Source organism: Suncus etruscus, chromosome 17 (assembly GCF_024139225.1).
Source record: "Suncus etruscus isolate mSunEtr1 chromosome 17, mSunEtr1.pri.cur, whole genome shotgun sequence".
NCBI lineage: Eukaryota > Metazoa > Chordata > Mammalia > Eulipotyphla > Soricidae > Suncus > Suncus etruscus.
Window position 1 is genome coordinate 20,562,639 of NC_064864.1, and position 19,757 is coordinate 20,582,395.

At 60.0% G+C, this 19,757-nt stretch overlaps 2 protein-coding genes across 3 annotated transcripts; one reads left to right on the forward strand and one right to left on the reverse strand.

Moving 5' to 3' along the window:
* Positions 1-1,561: 1,561 nt before the first annotated feature.
* On the forward strand, positions 1,562-3,437 carry CCDC188 (coiled-coil domain containing 188). The gene is made up of 10 exons (XM_049764576.1): positions 1,562-1,708; positions 1,846-1,938; positions 2,023-2,130; positions 2,221-2,328; positions 2,410-2,466; positions 2,565-2,624; positions 2,761-2,825; positions 2,962-3,016; positions 3,117-3,160; positions 3,251-3,437. Exons 1-10 carry the CDS (start codon positions 1,562-1,564, stop codon positions 3,435-3,437), a joined length of 924 nt encoding a protein of 307 aa, XP_049620533.1.
* A 1,123-nt stretch (positions 3,438-4,560) lies between these two features.
* ZDHHC8 (zinc finger DHHC-type palmitoyltransferase 8) lies at positions 4,561-18,151 on the reverse strand. Of its 2 annotated transcripts, none has more exons than XM_049764604.1 (11): positions 17,966-18,151; positions 12,443-12,564; positions 12,182-12,339; positions 11,850-12,022; positions 11,620-11,722; positions 11,159-11,250; positions 10,847-10,988; positions 10,544-10,664; positions 10,361-10,470; positions 8,251-9,236; positions 4,561-5,432 (listed from the first exon to the last, which is right to left on the reverse strand). In XM_049764604.1, the coding sequence occupies exons 1-11, from the start codon at positions 18,067-18,069 to the stop codon at positions 5,204-5,206; spliced, it is 2,340 nt and encodes a 779-aa protein (XP_049620561.1). In that variant the 5' UTR covers positions 18,070-18,151; the 3' UTR covers positions 4,561-5,203. The 2 variants fall into 2 exon arrangements, with proteins under 2 accessions (XP_049620561.1, XP_049620562.1); XM_049764605.1 differs by lacking the exon at positions 4,561-5,432 and adding an exon at positions 5,959-7,016.
* Positions 18,152-19,757: the final 1,606 nt, after the last annotated feature.

Here is a 19,757-nt window from a genome sequence, read left to right on the forward strand (position 1 = left end):
TTCTTTCTTTCTTTCTTTCTTTCTTTCTTTCTTTCTTTCTTCTTTCTTCTTTCTTTCTTTCTTTCTTTCTTTCTTTCTTTCTTTCTTTCTTTCTTTCTTTCTTTCTTTTCTTTCTTCTTTCTCTTTCTTTCTTTCTTTCTTTCTTTCTCTTTCTTTCTTGTCTTTCTTTCTTTCTCTTTCTTTCTTTCTTTCTTCTTTCTTCTTACTTTCTTTCTTTCTTCTTTCTTTCTTTCTCTCTCTCTCTCTCTCTCTCTATTTCTTTCTTTCTTTCTTTCTTTCTTTCGTCTCTCTTTATTTCTCCTTCCTTCCTTTCCTCCCTCTCTCCCTCCCTTCCTCCCTCCTTCCTTCATTCCTTCCTTTCTTTCTTAGTTTTTCGGCCACACCTGATGACACGTGGGTTACTCCTGGCTATGCGCTCAGAAATCGCTCTTGGCTTGGGGGACCCTATGGGCCGTCGGGGAAATCTAAACGCAGTCCGTCCTAGGCTAATGAGCACAAGGCAGACGCCTTACGCCCTGCACCACCGCTCCGGCTCCCCTGAGTTTCTTATTTTCCTTTTCTTTTTTGTTTTTTGGGCCACACCTGATAGTGTTTAGGGGTTACTAGTGGCTTTGCACTCAGAAATCGCTCCTGGCAGGCTCAGGGGACCATATGGGATGCCAGGGATAGAGCCACCATTCATCCTGGATTGGCCATGTGCAAGGCAAACACTACTGTATGTTCTCTCTCTGGCCCTCATTTTCCTTCTTTTTGTCTTTTGGACCAGTAGTGAGCTCTGGACATTCTTGGGTGCTGTCCAATGAGCAGGGCTGGTAGAAGTTCTTTTTGTTTTGTTTTTATTTTGGGACCACACCCGGTGATGCTCAGGGATTACTCTTGGCTATGTGCTCAGACATCGCTCCTGGCTTGGGAGACCATCTGGGACACTGGGGATCAAACCCAGGTCCATCAAGGGGTCAGCCACGTGCAAGGCAAATGCCCTACTGCTGCACTATCGTGCAGGCCCTAGGATAAGTTTTTCTGATATGAAAACAGGAGTAGGGGGAACTGTAGAGAACACCCCATTAGAATCTGTATTTGTGTTAACTCCTATTTCTAGATCATCTGTGTCATAATTTTCTCTTTGTGTATGTGTGGTGGGGGAGGAATTTGAGGCCACACCCAGTGTTGCTCAGGGCTACTCCTGGCTCTGTAATTATTCTAGGGATGGATTCATGGTCTATGGAATGCAAGGCAATCACCCTACCCGATGGACCATCTCTCTGGCCCTGCTTCACATATTAAGAGACTGGGAGTGGTGTGTGTGTGTGTGTGTGTGTGTGTGTGTGTGTGTGTGTGTGTGTGTGTGTGTGTGTGTGTGTGTGTGTGTAGGGTTCCTTTCAGGCCAGGCTCTAGCTCTCAGCCCAGTCCATTATGACCTCCAGGCTGCACCCTAGTCTTTGTGACAGGTTTCCTGGAGGCAGACCTGGGGACTGTGACACCAAAGCCCCTCAGTGAGAGGGTGGCAGGAAGGACCAGGCCAGTGCCTGGACCTAGGGTCAGAAAAGGGTCACAGGGAGGAATGGAAATGCCGAAGACCCTGGGGTCGTGTGGCCATTCCTGCTCCCAGTGCCCCCAGCCCCCAACTTCCAGCAGCCAAGGAGGATGCCAAGAAATGCCTTACCAAGACTTTGTAAGGTGGCCCTGCCCTGTCCTGGGGGAGAGACGGGTGGGGGTGGGGGGTCCCAGAGGCAGGGACCAGGTACCCAGGTCCTATATCTCGGTTGATGAGGGAGCAGTGGGGATGCGATGGGGCCCCCTGTGCTCAGGACAAGGGCAGGGGGCCCCCTGAGGCTCAGGCCTCAGTCTCACCCTGCTGCCTCCTCCATGCTCCAGCACATGCCCCTGGGGCCTGCAGAGCAGTGCTGCTTCCAGCTGGAGCAAGAGAACCAGAGCCTGGTGAGCCACCCCACCCCCTGTCGAGCCCCCACGCCTTGCCCCACAGCAAGGCCTCTGAGAGCCATCCACCCCCTCTACCCCCAGAAAAAGCAGAATCAGGACCTGCGGGAGCACTTGGGGTCTCTCCTGGGGCCAGGGCCGCAGTACCTGCCTCTGTGTCCTAAACACGCCAGCTTCACAGCCCTGGCCTGGGTAAGTGAGGACAACACCTAGACCCCCACCTCCACCTCCTGCTCCCCCAACACCTGACCCACCGCTAACCACCGCCCTGCCCTCCCCCAGTCGCCGGAGCATATCAGTCGGCGGCCACTTGAGGACCACAGGGCCCCTCTGCAGCTGCTGCGGCGGGAGCTGTACCCAGGGGAGGAGGCCTTCTTGCACCAGTCACAGGTGGGCTCGCAGCGGGTGGGCGCCTGCAGGGAGGCTGTCGAGGGCCACACCGGGCCCTGCCCACACCATGCTGTCCCGCAGAAGGAGCTGGCGCAGATCCGAATGTCCTTTGAGAGGAAGAAGATGGCCATCACCGAGGTGTGAGCTTGGGGCAGGCGGAGGGGGGGGAGTAAGGGGCATTGGCGAGGTCCCTACACCTTAGGGTCATGACCTACTTCCCCATGACTGTGCTCCAGGTGTGGGACGGAGTTGCTGAAGTACACACAGCCCTGAACAACCAGGCCACTGGGCTGATGGTAGGTCCCCCAAAGGTCAAGCCTGAGGGCACAGAGAGCGCAGGGACTGGGGAGAGAAGTGGAGGTGGGTTTGGAGGTGAGAGAGAATAGCTGGCAGCAGAATGGTGGGGTGAGGGACCTATTTTACCACCTCTAGAATCTCAAGAAAGACATCCGTGGCGTGCTGGATCAAATGGAGGACATTCAGCTGGAGATTCTGGGGTGATGTGCTGACTTGGGGGGCTGGGAGGAGCTGGCTGCAGGAGGGCAGGTGTTCTGCTCAGAGTGAGGGCACACCAGTCCTGGCCACATCCCGGTTCATAGCACCAGAGCTGACATGCTCCCTGCATCCTTCCAGGGAGCGCGCACAGAGTCGAACCCAGGCCCGGAAGGAGCAGCAGCTGGCCTGCCTGGTAGGCCCTGCCCTTCGGGAGGGTGGGCACCCCTGGCCCCAGCGGTGGGCAGGCAGGCAGGTGCCCTCCCTGTGCGGGCTGACATGCCCCTCCCTCGCAGAAGTCGAAGCCAGAATGTTCCGAGACCTTCCGAAGCCAGTTCTGGTAGGTGGCCTTACGGCGGGCAGGGACAGAGCCCAGTCCCAGGATGGTCCCTCCGGGCACCCCCGCTGCCTGACCGCCACCACCCTGCAGGCTGATGGCCCTGAGACTGCTGCTGGGCACTCTGCTGGCCTGCACCGTCGCCTACGTATATGTGGTCGACCCCGCGTCCTTCGAGGGGTTGGTGCCGCCCCTGCTGAGCCGTGCGGCCGTCTGGAGGCTCCGGGCACTGCTGAGTCCATTCCTGCGCCTCGAGGTGGACGATTTTCTGCCCTTCTAGACCAGAGCCCCACAGCCCTAGGGAGAAGAACCGGTGGCTGGTACTTACTCCAGGTGCCCAGTGACAGTGCCAGTCCTCGGCCCTGGGCCCCTGGCACTGGCCCTCCAGGTCTCAGCCAGGAGGCGTGGAGCAGGGCAGAGGGGGGGTCTATGCTGGACATGGAGTGGTGACACACCTTGGCATCTGTGAACTTGTTTCCATGCTGGTGGGGGAACCTCCTGAGACCCCCGTCTCACAGTGCTCACCACCCTCACCTCTCACGCCATCTACCTGTTGGGTGGCAGCCCTCTCAAGACAGCCCACCTGGGTTCGATCTCTGGCATCCCACATGGTCCCCTGAGCACCACCAGGAGTGATTCCTGATCACAGAACCAGGAGTCCCCTGAATACCGCTAGGTGTGGCCCCAAAACAAACAAACCCGAAAGTCCCTAGCCTGTGTCACAGAGGAAGCTAAAGGGGTCTGTTAAAAATGAGGAAGGAGTTGGGGCAGAAAGAGCATGGAGTTAGGGCGTTTGCCTTTCATGCAGAAGGACGGTGGTTTGAATCCTGGCATCCCGTATGGTCCCCCGAGCCTGCCAGGGACGATTTCTGAGCGTAGAGCCAGGAGTAACCCCTGAGCGCTGCCTGGTGTGACCCAAAAACCAAAAAAAAAAAAAAAAAAATTGAGGGAGGGCAGAGTAGTGGCACAGCGATATGGCATTTGCCTTGCACACACTAATTTAGGACCGTGGTTTGGTCCTCTGGCGTCCCATATGGTCCCCTAAGCCAGGAGCGATATCTGAAAGCATAGCCAGGAGTAACCCCTGAGCATCACCTGGTGTGGTGACCAAAAACCAAAAACACAAAAACAAAAAAATGAAGAGGTTCTCAAGCCTCATTCCCCGCGCTGAGCCTGTTGGGGAGACTGGCTGGGTTAGGCAGGCAACCCCTGGAGCTACTGACCCACTGCCCCCACATACCTCTCACAAGGCCCACCCTAGCGGGCCTATCGCTATCACCATCACATCATCTCCCCCACTCCCACCTTTGCCCAAAGCCAGGCTCCCCATCCAGCCCCACTGTCCCAAAAACACCCGAAGGCCTGGAGGACAAGGGGCCTTGCTGTGGACAGAGCTATAGAGGTAAACACCAAAAATTTTATTGAGCATTAAACTGGGGCCAGGGGAACCTTCCAGAACAGTAGAGGGAAGCCTGCTGCTGCCAGGCAGGAAAGGGGGCAACTTGGGCCTTGTCTGCCCCTGGGGGCAGCCAGACCTAACAGGCTTAGGGCCTGCAGGTGGCGGGTGCTCTGCACCCCTCTGCCCCCTGCACAGTCTCAGAGCAAAGACTGCTGGGGTGGGGCTGCTGGGGCAGAGCCAGCAACTGGACCCTCACCCTGGCAGGAGTTAAGGCATCTGTTCATGTGCATGGGGCTGGGCAAGGGGAGAGTGCAGTAGCCTGCTGGAACAACCTGAGACACCTCCCCCAGCCCACCCCACAGAGGCCTGGGCCCCCGGGGAAGAAGTGGCTTCTAAAGTGCTTGGCTGGCAGAGGGGCAGGGGATGGTTTCACCCCTAGAAGGCCATACTAGTCCCAGCGGGTCTGCGAGCCCGGCTTAAACTATTGGGCCCCGCAGCAGTTGGGGACTTCCTGAGGTGGGTGGACCCAAGGTCATGGGACCCGTGGGCTGGGAGTCACAAAGTGTGGCTGGTGGAGAGGGAGGGACCCCATGGGGGAGACTGTGGCAGACTGGCCTTGTGAGCCAGGGTTGGCATTATGGGCTGGGTTACTTGGTGTCCCTCTCAGGAGGCCCCGAGAGGCTGGGGAAAAGGCTGGAGGCGGCAGAGTGCAGGCGGCAGACAGCCCCGCGGTGGGGCACCCCGGCAGCAGGGCTCCAGGGCACCCGCAGAGTCGGGCGGTCCTCAGGGAAGCCAAGGTGGCACAGATGCAGGCCAGGGGGGCCCCGGGGCTGGCCACGCCGCCCCCATCCATGGTTGCAGGCGCCGATCCGCCCCCTGCAGGCCGCAGTGTCGGTCCGTCCAGTGAGAGAGAAGCAGAAAGGAGGTCGTCAGCAGAGGAGATACAGGGCAGGCCCCCCTGGTGGGCCCACGCTCAGCTCCCCTGCCCTCACTACTCCTGCCCCCATGCTTGGTGGTCTTGGATGTCCCATGCCCAAAACTGGCAGGTAAGGGGTGAATAGGTGACACTTCATGTGATGTAGGTAGGTGTAGGCATGGCATGCACCCCAGGGCTCTGAGCCAGTGTACCCCCTATTCCCTCATCAGCCACCACCTTTCTCCAAACTGGGGGTGCTACTGACCTAGGAGATCCTCACACTTGTCAGTTAATGGCAAATCACCAGACCCACCTCCCAAGCCTCCAACTTAAGTCTCCAGAAATGCCCCAGAGGAACAAACTTCTGAGCCCAGGAGGGTCGTGTCCCCCCCCCATGCTCCTGGAGCCTGACCCCATGTCCCCCATAAACAGAGTTCCTGCTGTGGAAGTAACAGCCATGGCCCTGTTCAAGGAAGCAATCCAAAGGACTTTTTCTTTTTTTAATAAAATTATAGATATATAGATGTCGATATAAAAACATAAAACAGACAACAACGCAAGCGGACGCTGCCGTGTGCTTACTCTCAGGCCCCTGGCGCCAGGACGAAAGTGGAGGCCCCCTTCCCCAGGAGGGACCCCGCCAGGCCCCAACTGTGGGCGGTGGCTGAAGCATCTCCAGTTTGGCAAGGAGGGGACCTTTGGTCATATTAGGCCCCCGGGGTGGCATCTGTCCATGCCAGCCCCCGCCTGCCCCCCACAAGAGCATAAAGCAGAGGTTAAGGCTTCAATGAAAGCAAGTTTCCTGGCAGAGGAGTGGCGGGGGGGCCCGAGCATGAACACGGGGGACATTGGCGGGGCAGCTGAGCACAGAGACAGGGGTGTGTGTGCCCCCCTCCTCGGGTGAGAAGACGGGACACACAGAGCCGGGACCCCACCCCCAGCTGGCTGGCTGTCCTTCCCGCCGTGCTGGGCTCCCACAGAAACTTGGCCTGGCCAAGCTACGGGCTTCCAGCGGGTCCCTGAAAGGCAACGGGTCAGGAGCGGCCAAGAGGCAAGTCCAGAGCTGTGTGTGGGCCACAGGGCAGTGGGTGGGGATGGGCTGGTGACCACCTAGGGGACACAGGGGCAGTCCATGCAGATGCAGCACGTGTCCAGCTGCCCCAGCCTAGAAACTGCAGCCTAGCCACACCCGGTGGACGGAACTGTGGAGGGCTAGTTTGGGGCGCGGCGGGGCGGCGCTCTCCTGCGACAGATCCGCACCGCACCAGGCCTGGGCCGCCGCCTTTCATGGGGCAGTGAGGTCTGCAGGGAGGGCAGCTGCGGGGACTCCAATCGTGGGGCCACATTGGATGCGTGGCATGGCGGCCAGTCCTCACACCGAGATCTCGTAGGTGGTCCCACCCACGCCAGACACCTTCTTAACCAGCGTGTGCCGGGCGGGGCTGGCGGGGGGCCCCGAGGTGCCAGCAGCGGGACCCAGCCGGGCCAGGCCTGGGGACTGCCCGTTAAGCTTACTTGGGGGGGTCTTCAGCTGAGGGTGGTCCCTGCATCAAAACAAGCACACACAGGCACACACGAGGTGAACGTAGGACCATGGGGGACAGAGGCCAATGGGGAACAGGACAGATGGTGCAGACACGGACGAGCCCCGGGCAGAACGAGCTGGGGCAGGGGCTGTGTTGTCAGACAGTGTGACATCACAGATGCCATCAGCCCTGTCCGCCCTGCTCCCGAGCATGGCACCCAGCACAGAGGTGAGGACAAGGTGGCTCTGTCCTGGGAACCTCAGCTGGGTGGCCCACCAGTGACTCTCTGGCACCCTACCCTGTCCCCCTTGGAAAAGGAGGGGCCCCTCTTCTGCCTTTGGTGTTCCCACCCCTTGCTGACCAACCAGGTCCTTGTACTTGTTGTTCAAACAAGGGGGTCCCTCCCTCCTTGACCCTGCCTCACCATGCAATGCAGTTGCCACCCCTGAAATATAGCTGGGTGGCTGCACTCAGAAAGCTGGGGTATCCACAGGGAAGTCCCAGCAGACACAGCTGCTCAGTCTATTTTTTGTTTTGTTTTGTTTTGTTTTGTTCTGGTTTTTGAGTCACACCCGGCAGCACTCAGGGGTTACTCCAAGCAGGCTCAGGGGACCATATAGGGTGTTAGCATTCGAACCACCACCTGCCTGGGTCAGCTGCAAGCAAGGCCAACGCCCTACCACTGTGCTATCTCTCCGGCCCTCAGTCTTTTTGGGGGTAGGGGGTGGGCCATACCAGCTGTGCTCAGGGCTTGCTTTCTTCCTGGCTCTGTGCTCAGAAAATCAGTCCTACTGGGTTTGGGGCACCACATGTGGGATGCCAAGGATCAAACCCAGGTTGACCACTTGCAAGGCAATTCCGGCCCCCAGCTGCTCAGTCTTATACTAGCATCTGGCCCAGAGGGCAACAAGGCCAATTACCTTCAGTGACCCACCTGACCAGCCTGGCACCCTGGGAAGATCAGCCTCTCAGGCAGGGACAGTGGTCCCCATTCCAGGCATGGAAACCTTTTAGGTCCCCCTTTCACTGGATCTGCACCAGCTTGGGGAAAATGTGGAGCACTGGGATCACAAGATCAATGCCCTGCACCGCAGGACCGGTCACAGTGCCCTTGCTGGGCAGACCACCTGGAGCCTCCAGGCAGGTAAAAGCACTCCCCCCTGCCCCTGCAGGCAGCCACAGGCCTCCCCAGCGATCCCCAAGCATTTAGCGCAGGACACCCTCCCAGGGGGACGAGACCCCCAGCACCCACCTCTGCATGGCCAGTGAGGGCGGTGGCTCCGGAAGTTCTGTGTGGATGAAGGCGACGGCCTTGGGGCCTGCATAGGAAGGCGAGCGGGGGACGCTGGGCGGGGAGGGTGGTCCCTGGCGTGCTGGCGACCTGCGGGAGCCGCTGCCTGGCCGAGGCCCCGGGGCATTGTTGTTGGCCATGTCCGCCTGCAGGGAGGAGGAGGAGGTCCGCGGCGCCCGACTCATGGCGCTGGACAGCGAGGACATGGATGTCTGCAGCGCGGGGTTGCGGGCACCCCCAAAGCCGGCCCCCGCCACCAGGTCGTCTCGGGAGCCATAGCGCAGCGCAGGACCCCGAGGCCCCTCGGACAGCAGGCTGGCCCCCTGCAGGCTGTAGGAGCTGGGCGCGTCGTAGACACCCGAGTCACCAAAGAGCGAGTCAGCCTGTGAGCGCAGCAGCCGTTCCCGCTCCTCCCGGTCCTTGCGCTCCTGGATGGAGGCCATGATGGTCCGGGACAGGTTGTCATAGCGCACGGGTGAGGGTTCCCGTGGCCGTGGGCCCAGGACGGGGCTGAAGCTGCGGGGTGGAGGCCGCGGTGGGTCACCCGGCGGCCCAGGGTGCAGGTAGGGCGAGCGGTAGCTAGCCACGAGGTGGGCCGGACAGGTGTGGCCACCGGGCGAGCCGGGGCTGAGCAGGCTGTCATAGGAGAGGCTGCCATTGCGGTTGGGCAGTGCATGGGGGGCAAAGATGCTGCGGTGCGGGGTAGGGGGCCCACCCTCAGAGCGCAGGGGCTGCAGGGCCACATGGTCCCCGCCCCGCCGCCCAGTGGCCCGGAGGCTCAGGGACCGCAGGGCGCCAGAGAAGGTGTCAGTGGCGCTGAGCGGAGGGGATGGCGGGTAGGCCGAGCGCAGGCCGCCAGCCGGGTACTCGGGCAGGTCCATGCTGGGCTCTGACTCGAAGTCCAGGCTGTGGATGCTGTCCTCACCCAAGGTCAGGGAGTCGGGCACCTGCGGGGAGATAGAGGAAACACATCGCCCAGATAGAACATGGTGGCACTGGAGGAAGCAGAGCAACAAACTGTCCCCAGCAGCTCCTCCCCCACCCCAGAAAAGGGGGTTATGGTGGCCCCCAGTTTCCCCCACAGGACTGCTCCTCTAAGACCAAGGCTACTCTGGGGGCACTTCTGGAGGTCAAGGCAAACTTCTGTGCAGACATGGGGGAAGCCCCACCAATAACCCCCTGTCCTGTGCCCTGTTCATGGCAGCCACCACACACTCAGAGGAAAGGCCTCTGAATCTCTGTGACTCGAGGTACCTGGGCCACCTCTGGGGACAAGAATCCGCAGAGGAGCCAGAGCGGTGGCGTAGGGCGTAAGGCATCTGCCTGCATACATTAGCCTAGGATGGACCACAGTTCCATCCCCCAGCGTCCCATATGGTCCCCCAAGCCAGGAGCGATTTCTGAGCGCATAGCCAGGAGTAACCCCTGAGCGTCACCGGATGTGGCCCAAAAACAAAACAAAAAAAATCTGTAGAACCTCCAAACCCAGTTTGGCAAAGCAGAGGGACAGGTGTCACCTCTGGGACCTCGGCCAATGTGCTGGAAGTGTCTATGGGATCCAGCTACTAAGAGAACTCCACCATGCTCAGGAGGGCTCCACCCACCTAGGGGACAGGGACACCCACGCTGCCCGAGAAGGAATGACGCTGGTTCTGGAGGACTGACCCCCATGTGGTTGCACCTGTAGCACCGGTCTCTCTTGAGGCCAGGGAGGAAGGTGGGGAGTCCTAGGGCAGCTCAGGTTTGGGGTCCCTTCTCAGCTCTCATTCTCCAGGGAGCACAGAACTCCAAGTGCTTATTTGGCTCGGGGGAAACAAATGGGTTGTTTCAAAGAATCTGAGATTCTTTTGAGGCCTTCCCGTGGGCCTCACAGAATTGTTAATGGTGGAATTTCAGGCATTTGGCACAAAGGACTTCGGGGCAGCCTCCTACCAGACCTGGGCACTGCCAGCTGGAGGGGGGGTTATGATCTCCTGACCAGCTCCCTAGCAAGACTCCAAGCCAGGAGGCCCTGAAGGGTGGGGTCAGCTCCCAAGAGGCCTGGGGCCAGGTTTCAGTGGGGCCTTCTCACCTGCTCTCCTGGCCCACAGAAGGGCGCCTTGGGGCCCCCAGGGAAGGCGGGTCGGAACTTGTACATGGCTGGCGTGGGGGGGTTGGTCCTCTTTGCCGACAGTGCGCTCTCTGGAGGGATGTCCACAGTCAGGCTGGGATGAGTCAGGGTCCACCCTCCTCACCCATTGGTGTCCCACCTCACCAGCACTGGCAGGGCGTGGGGTCTGCCCGTCGCTGATGAACGTGCTGGCTTCCACCTTGGGGGGCAGGGGTGGCCCCAGGTCCAGGGGTTTCTCATCGAGCCGATCCAGGCTGCCCTTAGACTGGAAGGAGGCAAAGTCAGTGGGGGGATGAACTTTCTGGAGGACACCTTCCTGCTGCCCTGGGACCTAGACCCTTGCTCCTAAGGCCCCCCAACAATTCCCCTTCCTGTTTTGGGCACCCACCCACCTCACTGCAAAGCCCTGGCCCTCGCCTCCACCCCTCCCCAGCCCCGGGCCCCCACCTTGCTTCGACCCAGGCTGGCCTTGAGCCCGTTGTCACTAAGTTTGACCTTAAGTGGCGCAGCTCGCTCCAGCAGCTCCGGCCGGAAGAATGGCGGCTTCAGGCGTGCGGTGAGCGGCAGCCGGGGGGCCTCCACCACGTACCTGCACCAGGGGCACAGGGGTCAGTAGCCAGAGCGCCCTGGCCTGAACACACACCCCAAGGGCAGGACCGGCCCCACCTGCCAAGGGCAAAAGTGGACCAGGCTTAGGGTCTGCCGCTGTCCTCCCCAACCCCAGCAGAGGCCCCCCGCAACACCCTGCCCGGGCCTCACCGGGGTGCCAGGGGGCTGCACAGCACATGTTCCACGTTCCCATAACAGCCTCGAGTGAAGGGGTTCACGCCCCCTCGGAACTTCCCCGTCACCTGTGGACATGGGCCCCCCTCAGCCAGCCTGGCACCCAGGATCCAGGCAGGCAGGGGGCAGAGCAGGGAGAGCTGAGGCTGCTGAGGGGCAGGCTGCGGGCCCCCCACCCAGGGCTGTGTCCATGGGGCACCTCAAGATTTCTGTGCCAAGTCACTGGTGGCGACAGTGCCCAGGAAGGAGCGAGCCAGTGGGGTGCACACCCCAAGACCCACCAGGGTCCTCCTGCACCAGAACTCCCCATTCCCCTTCCCGAGGGTTCCCCTTGCAACTATACACACCACCTTCACCTCTACAGGCCCTACCCCAATCCCCACGCCCATAGGGGACTCCTTTGCCCGCCCCCTCTGTGGGGCCCCCAGGGTTTACACCTGCTCGTTGGTGGTACGCCCCCGAGTGACTAGCACCACGTGGAAGCCGGTGAGGCCAATAACGGGAATGAAGAAGAGACCAGCCACGCACATGACGGCCATACTGGCCCGTTAAGGCTAAAGGCTGCCGGCTGGGACGTGGCAGGGGCCTGGGGAACAGAGGCCCCTCACACCTCCCTCCGGGGTTCCCCTGCCCAGCCCCAACCCGATTGCCTTTGGGCTAAGGATACGTGATAGTGGTGTGTGCGGCGCCCAATCCCTCGGAGTGGTTGAGCACGTAGACTAGGCCGAAGGCCACCACGCCCACCATGTGTGCGCTGAGCGATAGCAGGAACAGGAAAAAGTAGCGGTAGTTCCGGCGACCAATGCAATTGTTGACCCAGGGGCAGTGGTGGTCGAAGTCCTGGGCAGGAGCAACGGACGCATCAGGGCACCCGGGAGATGGGTGGGGTGTGGGCAGGGTGCAAGGGATGGAAAAGGGCCAGGGAGTGGGCCGGGTGTGGAGTGGACTGGACGGGGATGGATGGGCGGGACAGGACGGGTGTTGGTGAGGGGGCATCACCTCTACGCAGTTGTCACAGACACTGCAGTGAGAGCACCGTGGCGGGCGGTAGAAGTGGCAGGTGGCGCACCACTTCATGCGGACCTGGATGCCCCGCACGTCCACGTTCTTGTACAGCGGGGCTCGGAAGTCATCCTCCTTGTCCTCATCTTCATCCGCTGTGGCAGGAAAGTGTCTTCTTGGTAGGAGGGGGCAGGCAGAGTGCTCCCCCCCCACCTCTCCGCCCGCCCCCTCCGCATCAGTCCCAGCCCTCGGCCCTACCTCGGGGGAAGACACCGGGGTCCATGAAGGTGGCCATGCTGAAGTTGGCCAGGACAAAGAGGAAGATGATGCCATTGTAGACCGGGATGACTGGGGACACGGCTCGGGTCAACCATGGACACCTGTGGAATAGCAGGACAGAGCTGGGGGTGGGACAGGTGCAGGTGCAGAAGCAGGCATGCATCATGCAATGTGCTGGTTGGACCTCCGAGTTCACCCAGTGTTTTCTGGTGTGGCAACAAGAGGTTACTCCTGCCACAGGCCAGCTGAGGAGTCCCAGAACATGACCCTCCCCACCTCTGCCCAACCCTCACAACCTGAGGTCAGGTCTGATGTCAGGCACCCCAGGAGAAGACACTCAGGTCTCCAGCAATCTCAAGGCCCGATGCCACCCCATTTAGAATGGTGACCCACTATCAAGACACCTCATCTCCCCAGCCCCAAATCCTGTCTTTTTTTGGAGCTCACTGGAAGCAGAAGCCTAAAACAGGGGTAAACCCCTACTTCTACAGGGTTGCCGGACACAGCAAGCCATAGGGCAGTTCGGCCAGGCGTGGCCTTCCCCAGACCTGTCCTGAGTTCAGGCAATCTCACCAGGGAGATTCTGGGGTTTGAGGCTCCTTAGAGCTGTTTCTGCTAGCAGCCCCCCATCGTTTCCATGGCTCTGGCTACTGAGGCCAAGAGAGGGATCAGGTGCTCTGAGGACTTGGAGCGAGGGAGGCAGGGACTCCCCCCACAGCTGCCCCCAACTGTGAGGAGGGCAATCCCGGCCACCAGCAAGGTGAGCAGTGCCCACGGCCCTGCCAGCTGCCCTGGCACACGGCGGCCACGCTGGCGCACCCACGCCTGCCTTGGCCCAGAGCCAGCCCTGCCGCCCCGGCAACCACCTCCATGGCAGCAGCTCTGCTATTTTTAGTGGGAAGCAAGAGGCTATTTAAAGCTCCCACTTCCCACGACAGCACTCGGAGGGCTGCAAGCAGCCAACTACCCCTGCTTCTTCCCCCAGACTCAGGGCCTGGACTCCCTCGGCTCTGGAATAGGACTTGGTGACGATACCTGCCTTCTCGCCCATCCCTATATGCCAGGCACAGAGGTGGTGCTCTGCGTGATTCGTGGTCTCCTGCCCGCTGCCACCGAACAAGGTGACAGTGGGCACTGAGACCAGGAGTGCCAGTAAGGCAGGAAGTGCAGGTGAGAGCCACCTGAGGGCACTAGGCATGCCCAACAAATCGGGAGAGTGGAGAGCCCCAGAGATGTAGCTTGGGCACCAGGTCACTTTTTCCAGCTATGTAGTGCTTTATGCAGTGCGTACAGTGCAGACGGACCTTCAAGACCTGGGTCTTGATCAGTGGAGACTTAAGAGAAAGGCGGCACAGCAAAGCAAAGGCGGCCTGATGAACCTGCACAGTACATGCTCCCTGTGCGTCCACTTGGGAAAACACGGGGCGTGGCAAGCTGGATGTTGGGGCTTCCTAAGGACGCAGCATGCAGACATGGACACTAGACTCTGGACTCATGGGGGAACCCACCAGTGCTTCGATCCAGAAAGCTCACTGCCCACTGGCCCAGCCTTGCTGACTGTGCATTACACCTTTCCTGCTGTGCCTCCCATTACACAAACAGGAATAAAGGGCAGATGCCAGTCTTGGGGACTACTACATCCTCTCACTCGGGCTCCAATGGGTAGGACCATGACCATGAGGGAGATGCAACTGCCTGGCAAGGAGGCACATCTGGAAGTCTTCGCCGTGAAGGGCAACACCTATACTGAGGCACGAGGTGGCTTCTGACCAGACCAACCCAGCATGCTGGGTTGCTTCTACCAGACTCTGGCAAAAGGACTTGAGCATTGGGCAAGCCTAGGGGTCTTGGGTTCTGAGATGGGAATCTGGACACTGGCCCTTCTCTGCCCACTGCCTTTAGCTCCCCAGATTTGTTTTGGATTCTGAATCAGGCATGCCATGCATTCCCTCCCTCCCCTATGTGTGTGGACCGTGGGCTCAATGCACAAGCTTGTCTACTCCAAGGCGTGTAATTGGAAACAGGAACATGTGCGGATATTCCAGGCACATGGCATCTGTGCATTAGGCACACAGATCTGTGCACACACATGTATGAACATGCTCCTCCTGACCTGACCCATCCAACCCAACCCCAACCACCTCTGACTTCTCTGGATGTCCCTCCGTTCTCATAGGACATCTCTCTCTATCCAGCGAGACAGGCCATGCTCGTGAGGACAGGAAGCACTGCTCACTGCTCCCAATCTGTCCTATACTCCAGGGGCCTCTACAAAAGGGGTAACACCCTGTTCCTACACGAGCTGTAGTCAGGCTGGCCCCAATACTCCGTGCCAGCTGCAGACACACTTCAGACCCTTGGGAGTAGGGGGGCGGGGTGCCCCAGATCTGCCATCCTGAGGCTTCTCCCTGTCCAGGCCCTCCTCCCAAGGAGCAGGACCACGCCAGGGCGGAAGCCTCAAGCTCTGCCTAGGGAGCAGGAAGATGCCAACCTAGTGCAGGTGGAGGGTTCTGCAGGGGCTGCATGCCTACCACAGCTAAAAGTGGAATGGAAAATTTCAACTCAGCCATTTCATTTAAATCAGTTCTTCATTAACACCACCAGGAAGGGGCCCTCACTGGCAGGGGCGCACGAGGTCACAGGGGTTAAGCCACCCCTGGCTCCTCAGGCCACTGGGTGCCTCTGGCCCCAAGAAGCCTGTACCCGCCCATCAGATCCATGCAGACACCGAGCAGATGGGGAAATGAGGCCCTAGGGGCCAGCTGCCTGCACAGAGCTGGCAAGGGCTCACAACAAGCTCCAGCCCCAGGTGTCCCCTCTCCAGGTAGATGCCAGAGGGACTCACCTAGTCTGACCTAACTCTTTTTCTTCCCATCACAGGCTGCTCCTTTTTTTTTTTTTTTTAGTTTTTGGGCCACACCCGGCGGTGCTCAGGGGTTACTCCTGGCTGTCTGCTCAGAAATTGCTCCTGGCAGGCACGGGGGACCATATGGGACACCGGGATTCGAACCAACCACCTTTGGTCCTGGATCGGCTGCTTGCAAGGCAAACACCGCTGTGCTATCTCTCCGGGCCCTCAGGCTGCTCCTTGACATGTGCCTGGTGTGCCTGGGACTCTGAATGTGGGGAATACGCAAATGCTTCACATGGAGAGGCCCAGTCCAGCAATGGAGAGCCCCGGCTCTCCGACAGTCACAGAGTTCCCATCATTTTGCAAAGTGGTTCTGGGAGAGGAAGCGGGAGGACCCTGGCTGGCAACCCCCCATCTGCAGCACCTGACCCAACTTGGCCCTGAGCAGTATAAAGGACTTCTGGGCCCCAGAAAGAAAGGCCCCATAGAAACAAGAGAGGTTTCCTGGGAGAGAAGAGCATGCACCCCATTTCTATATCCAGAAAGGGTTCCCCAAGGGCAGGAACAAGTGAGTCTGAGCTGCGGCACGTCTAGGCCCAGAAACAAGGCTGAAGTGTGGTGCTGAGTGACAGCTGACCCTGGAATGTAGCCTTGGGATGGGCTGAGAGGAAGCCAGGCTCCCACAGCATGGCTTCGAGCTCACTTCACCTGAGCCCCTTCCCTGTCACAGGATGTACTGGCACCTCTGTGGCAGAGATCCTCCAAAAGGTAGGGAAAGCCACAGCTGGCAGGACCAGGGACCCCAAAAGCAGAATCCAGTTATGGAATGGAAATAGGCGGGAAGACCAGACCGGGTACCATGCATAATGCAATGGAGAAGTTTGCAGGATGGCTGAGGGCTGCCGAGAAGCAACTGGGGCGAGGGGACAGGTGAGCCCTGGGCTAGCTCTATGATGTCTTTGCATCTTGTTCGTTATTCTGTCAGTCATATTTCACAAGTTCTTTTTTTTTGGTTTTTGGGTCACACCCGGCAGCACTCAAGGGTTACTCCTAGCTCTACGCTCAGAACTCTCTCCTGGCAGGCTCAGGGAACCATATGAGATGCTGGGATTCGAACCACCATCCTTCTGCATACAAAGCAAATGTCCTACCTCCATGCTATCTCTCCAGTCCCATATTTCACAAGTTCTTAACAGAGACCAGGCACTGCTCTTTAAAAACGGGTGGGAAACTCTCCCAGGTGCATGAGAAATGGAAAGGGGAACGTGGAGGTTGGGAGACCAGCGGGATGGGGTTGGGGGCCAGGACCAAGGACCCCTGTGGGCCTCGGCTCAATGCAGCTTCTCCCTTACAGCCCTCAGTGTCTGAGTGACAAGAACCCGCCTACTTGCCGGAGCCAGGAATAAGTCCATCCACACCGGCCTTTCCTGAACACATCTTGGCAGCCTGTGGCATCCACCAGTCCGGGCACCCCCAGGCCCAACACAAACACCCCTTCCTGGCAGCCATCCTCACTCTTTTGAAGGGGCTATGGTACCAGGCTGGATCCTGCCAACTTCTTCTACAGGCTCATATACACCGGAGGATTAGCACCTGAGCAGGGGGCACAGGCCATGGAAGGTAGGGATCCCCTGCACTGTTTTGGCCTTAGAATTTATCTGCATGGCTGAAATGGGTGCCCCAGACTCCCTGTGTCTGAAGGAACCCTGATAACGCTGTGGGTGGTGGTGGTGACCATGGAGTTGGGGGTCCTTTCTGCAGCCCCCTATGAAGCCCTGGGTGAGCAAGACCCACCCTGTATCTTGGGGGAAGCACTAGCTCACCCCTCCATCATCAGCATCCCAGGACCCACCAAAACTGGCACCTGGGTTGTGGCTTGGTCTGGCCTGGGCCCTCCAGCTGTGACCACCCTACCTTCCTGCGAGGAAGGTCAGGAGAAGGAGGAGGGCACTGCCTGCTAGGCCAGTGTTGGGCTGACTATCAAAGTGAGTTCTGTATAGCCAAAGGGCAGGCCACACCGCCCTGGGAACAATTTGGCTCCGATCGGGACAGCCTGCAGGGGGACTTAAGAGCCACTCTGGGGAGGCTCCTGTTGGGGTGAACTGGAGGGGGGGTGTCTATAGGTGGCTGCAGCATCCCAGACAGAAGCCACTAGTGCTGATGCCCGGGGTGCGGCCTGGCTTGGCCTGGGGCCCTCCAGCTGTGACCACCCTACCTTCCAGAGAGGAAGGTCAGGGGAGGGAAGAGAAAACTGCCAGCCAGGCAGGCCAGTGTCGGGGCGGCTCTCAAAGCCCCGGGGGCAGGCCACACGGTCCTGGGAACCATTTGGCTCCAATCTGAACAGCCTGGAGGGGGACTTAAGCGCCACCCCGGGGAGGGATGGCTCCTGTTGGGGTGGGCTGGAGGGATCTCTAGGTGGTGGCACCCTGGGCAGCACCTCCAGCCTGCTGGGGTCTGGCCTGGCATTGCCATCTCGCACCCCGTGTGCCTCTCACCTGTCTGCAGGGTAGCAGGGTGGCACTTGGGCCTGCTTTGGATCTCAGTGCAAGCTCTGGTACGGGGCCAGGCGCCAGGGGTGGGTCCCTGCGCCCCTAAGCAACCCCTCGGGCTGCCCCCTGGCCCGGCATAGCCCGATCTGCGCCCCGACTCACGTGAACACGAAGAAGAGGGTGCTGGAGCCCACCAGCAGCGCGGCGGCCGTGGCCACCGGGATGTACTTGGCGGGTTTGAGGCGCGTCCCGGGGCTGCGGGGCATCCTGGGCACCGCGCCGCCGCATCCCTCCCTCCCCGGGGCCGGGCGGGCGGGGCCGGGGCGGGCAGAGCGCGGCGCAGGACCCGCGGCGGCGGTGCAGGAGGAGGAGGAGGAGGAAGAGGAGGAACTCCCACCCCAGGGCAGCGGCGGCGCGCTGATGTCAGCGCGCCCCTTAAGGTGGACCAGGCGGCGAGGGGCGTGGCCCAGCCGACGTGGGCGTGGCCTCGCCGCGATCGCCCCGCCCCCACTAGGAACACGCACGCGGGCGTGGCCCAGACGACACGGGCGTGGCCTCGGCGCAGTCGTCACGCCCCTAGACTCCCGCATGTGGGCGCGGTCTCCTCGCTGTGGCCCCGCCCTCTGTGACCACGCACGCGCACGACGCGCCCGTCCACCTCCATCAGGGGCTCTAGGTTGCTTGCTCGGTTTCTTCTCCGCCCATCCATCCACTCAGTCCAGCATCCGGGCCCATCCCGTCCTGCTGATGCGGGTGGGAGGCCCTAGGGCGGTCCGCCAAGTCCCTCGCCCACCCGCCTGCTTGTGGCAGGGCGGGGTTCCCTCGGGAAGCAGCACCGGGCAGGCAGCCTGTCCCTCTCCCGGCCTAGGCCTAGGATAGGCCAGCGGGCAGCCCCTCCTTGCAGGAAATCCCACCCAGGCCTCTCCCGTGCTGCAGCCGCCGCTTAAGGTGGATTCTAAGCGGCCCCAGTGCTGGCTAGGGCCGTGGGTAGGACCTTGCTGGGGCAGCAGGCCTCCCAAGTGGCGGCGCCCCAGAGCCTCCCTATCTAGTGAGGGCCAGCAAGGGGTTATCCCCAGCAGCTGCAAGGTGCCTTCTGTGATCCTCCCAGGCGGGGATCCCCTTGAGGGCCCTTCCCTGACACTGACTAGCACTTGCTCCGATGGCCAGAAGCCCATTAGGCCCAGCAGTCACCTCCTAGGGCCTTGCTGGCTGTACTCTAAGCACCTCCCGGGCACCCCGCCACCCTGGGGTCCGGTGGAGCTAGTGGGGAAAGCCTCTGACCTGTCTTTTTGGGGGTGAGGGGGTTCCCTAGTATGGGTGGGAGACAACATAGCAATAAAGGGGCAGGGAACTCATGCCGAGGACCCAGACTGAGTTTTTAACTCTGCCTAAACTGCTCAGTTCTCGGCAGGGCAGAGGAGAGCCAAGACTGGAAAAGCCAGGGGACTAGGGACATCACGGGGTGCCCCAGGCCTCTGGTCAGTTAGGTCTCTTGTTTCCTTCCCATCAGGAAGTTCTTGGCAGCTACCCAAGCATTGCAAAAGAGTGGTGGCAAGGCAGAACAGGTGTGCTCCAAGTGTCAACACTAGTTATAGGACACAGAAGTCCGGTGCAGCCTCCTTACCAATATTGTTTAGTGCTTAAGAGCCACAGCCTAGGGGCCTCCCACAAAGGAGTTAGAATCCCAGGGGGAGGGCATCCCAATCAGCCTCACACAGGATGTCATTTCTCCCACTCCATCTCCAACACCATTAGCACTTTAGCCCACACAAATGCACTATCTGGGTTATCCCATCTCTCCTCTGCAGTATCAATAATCTACTGCCTCAAATACACCCTAACCACAGCTCCACTTCCCCAGGTCATTCTGAAAAGCCTTCCTTACTATACACCCCCAGTATGGACTTATGTGAGGTCTAACTATTCCCCCATGAAGCCCAAAGCACCCAGAGTA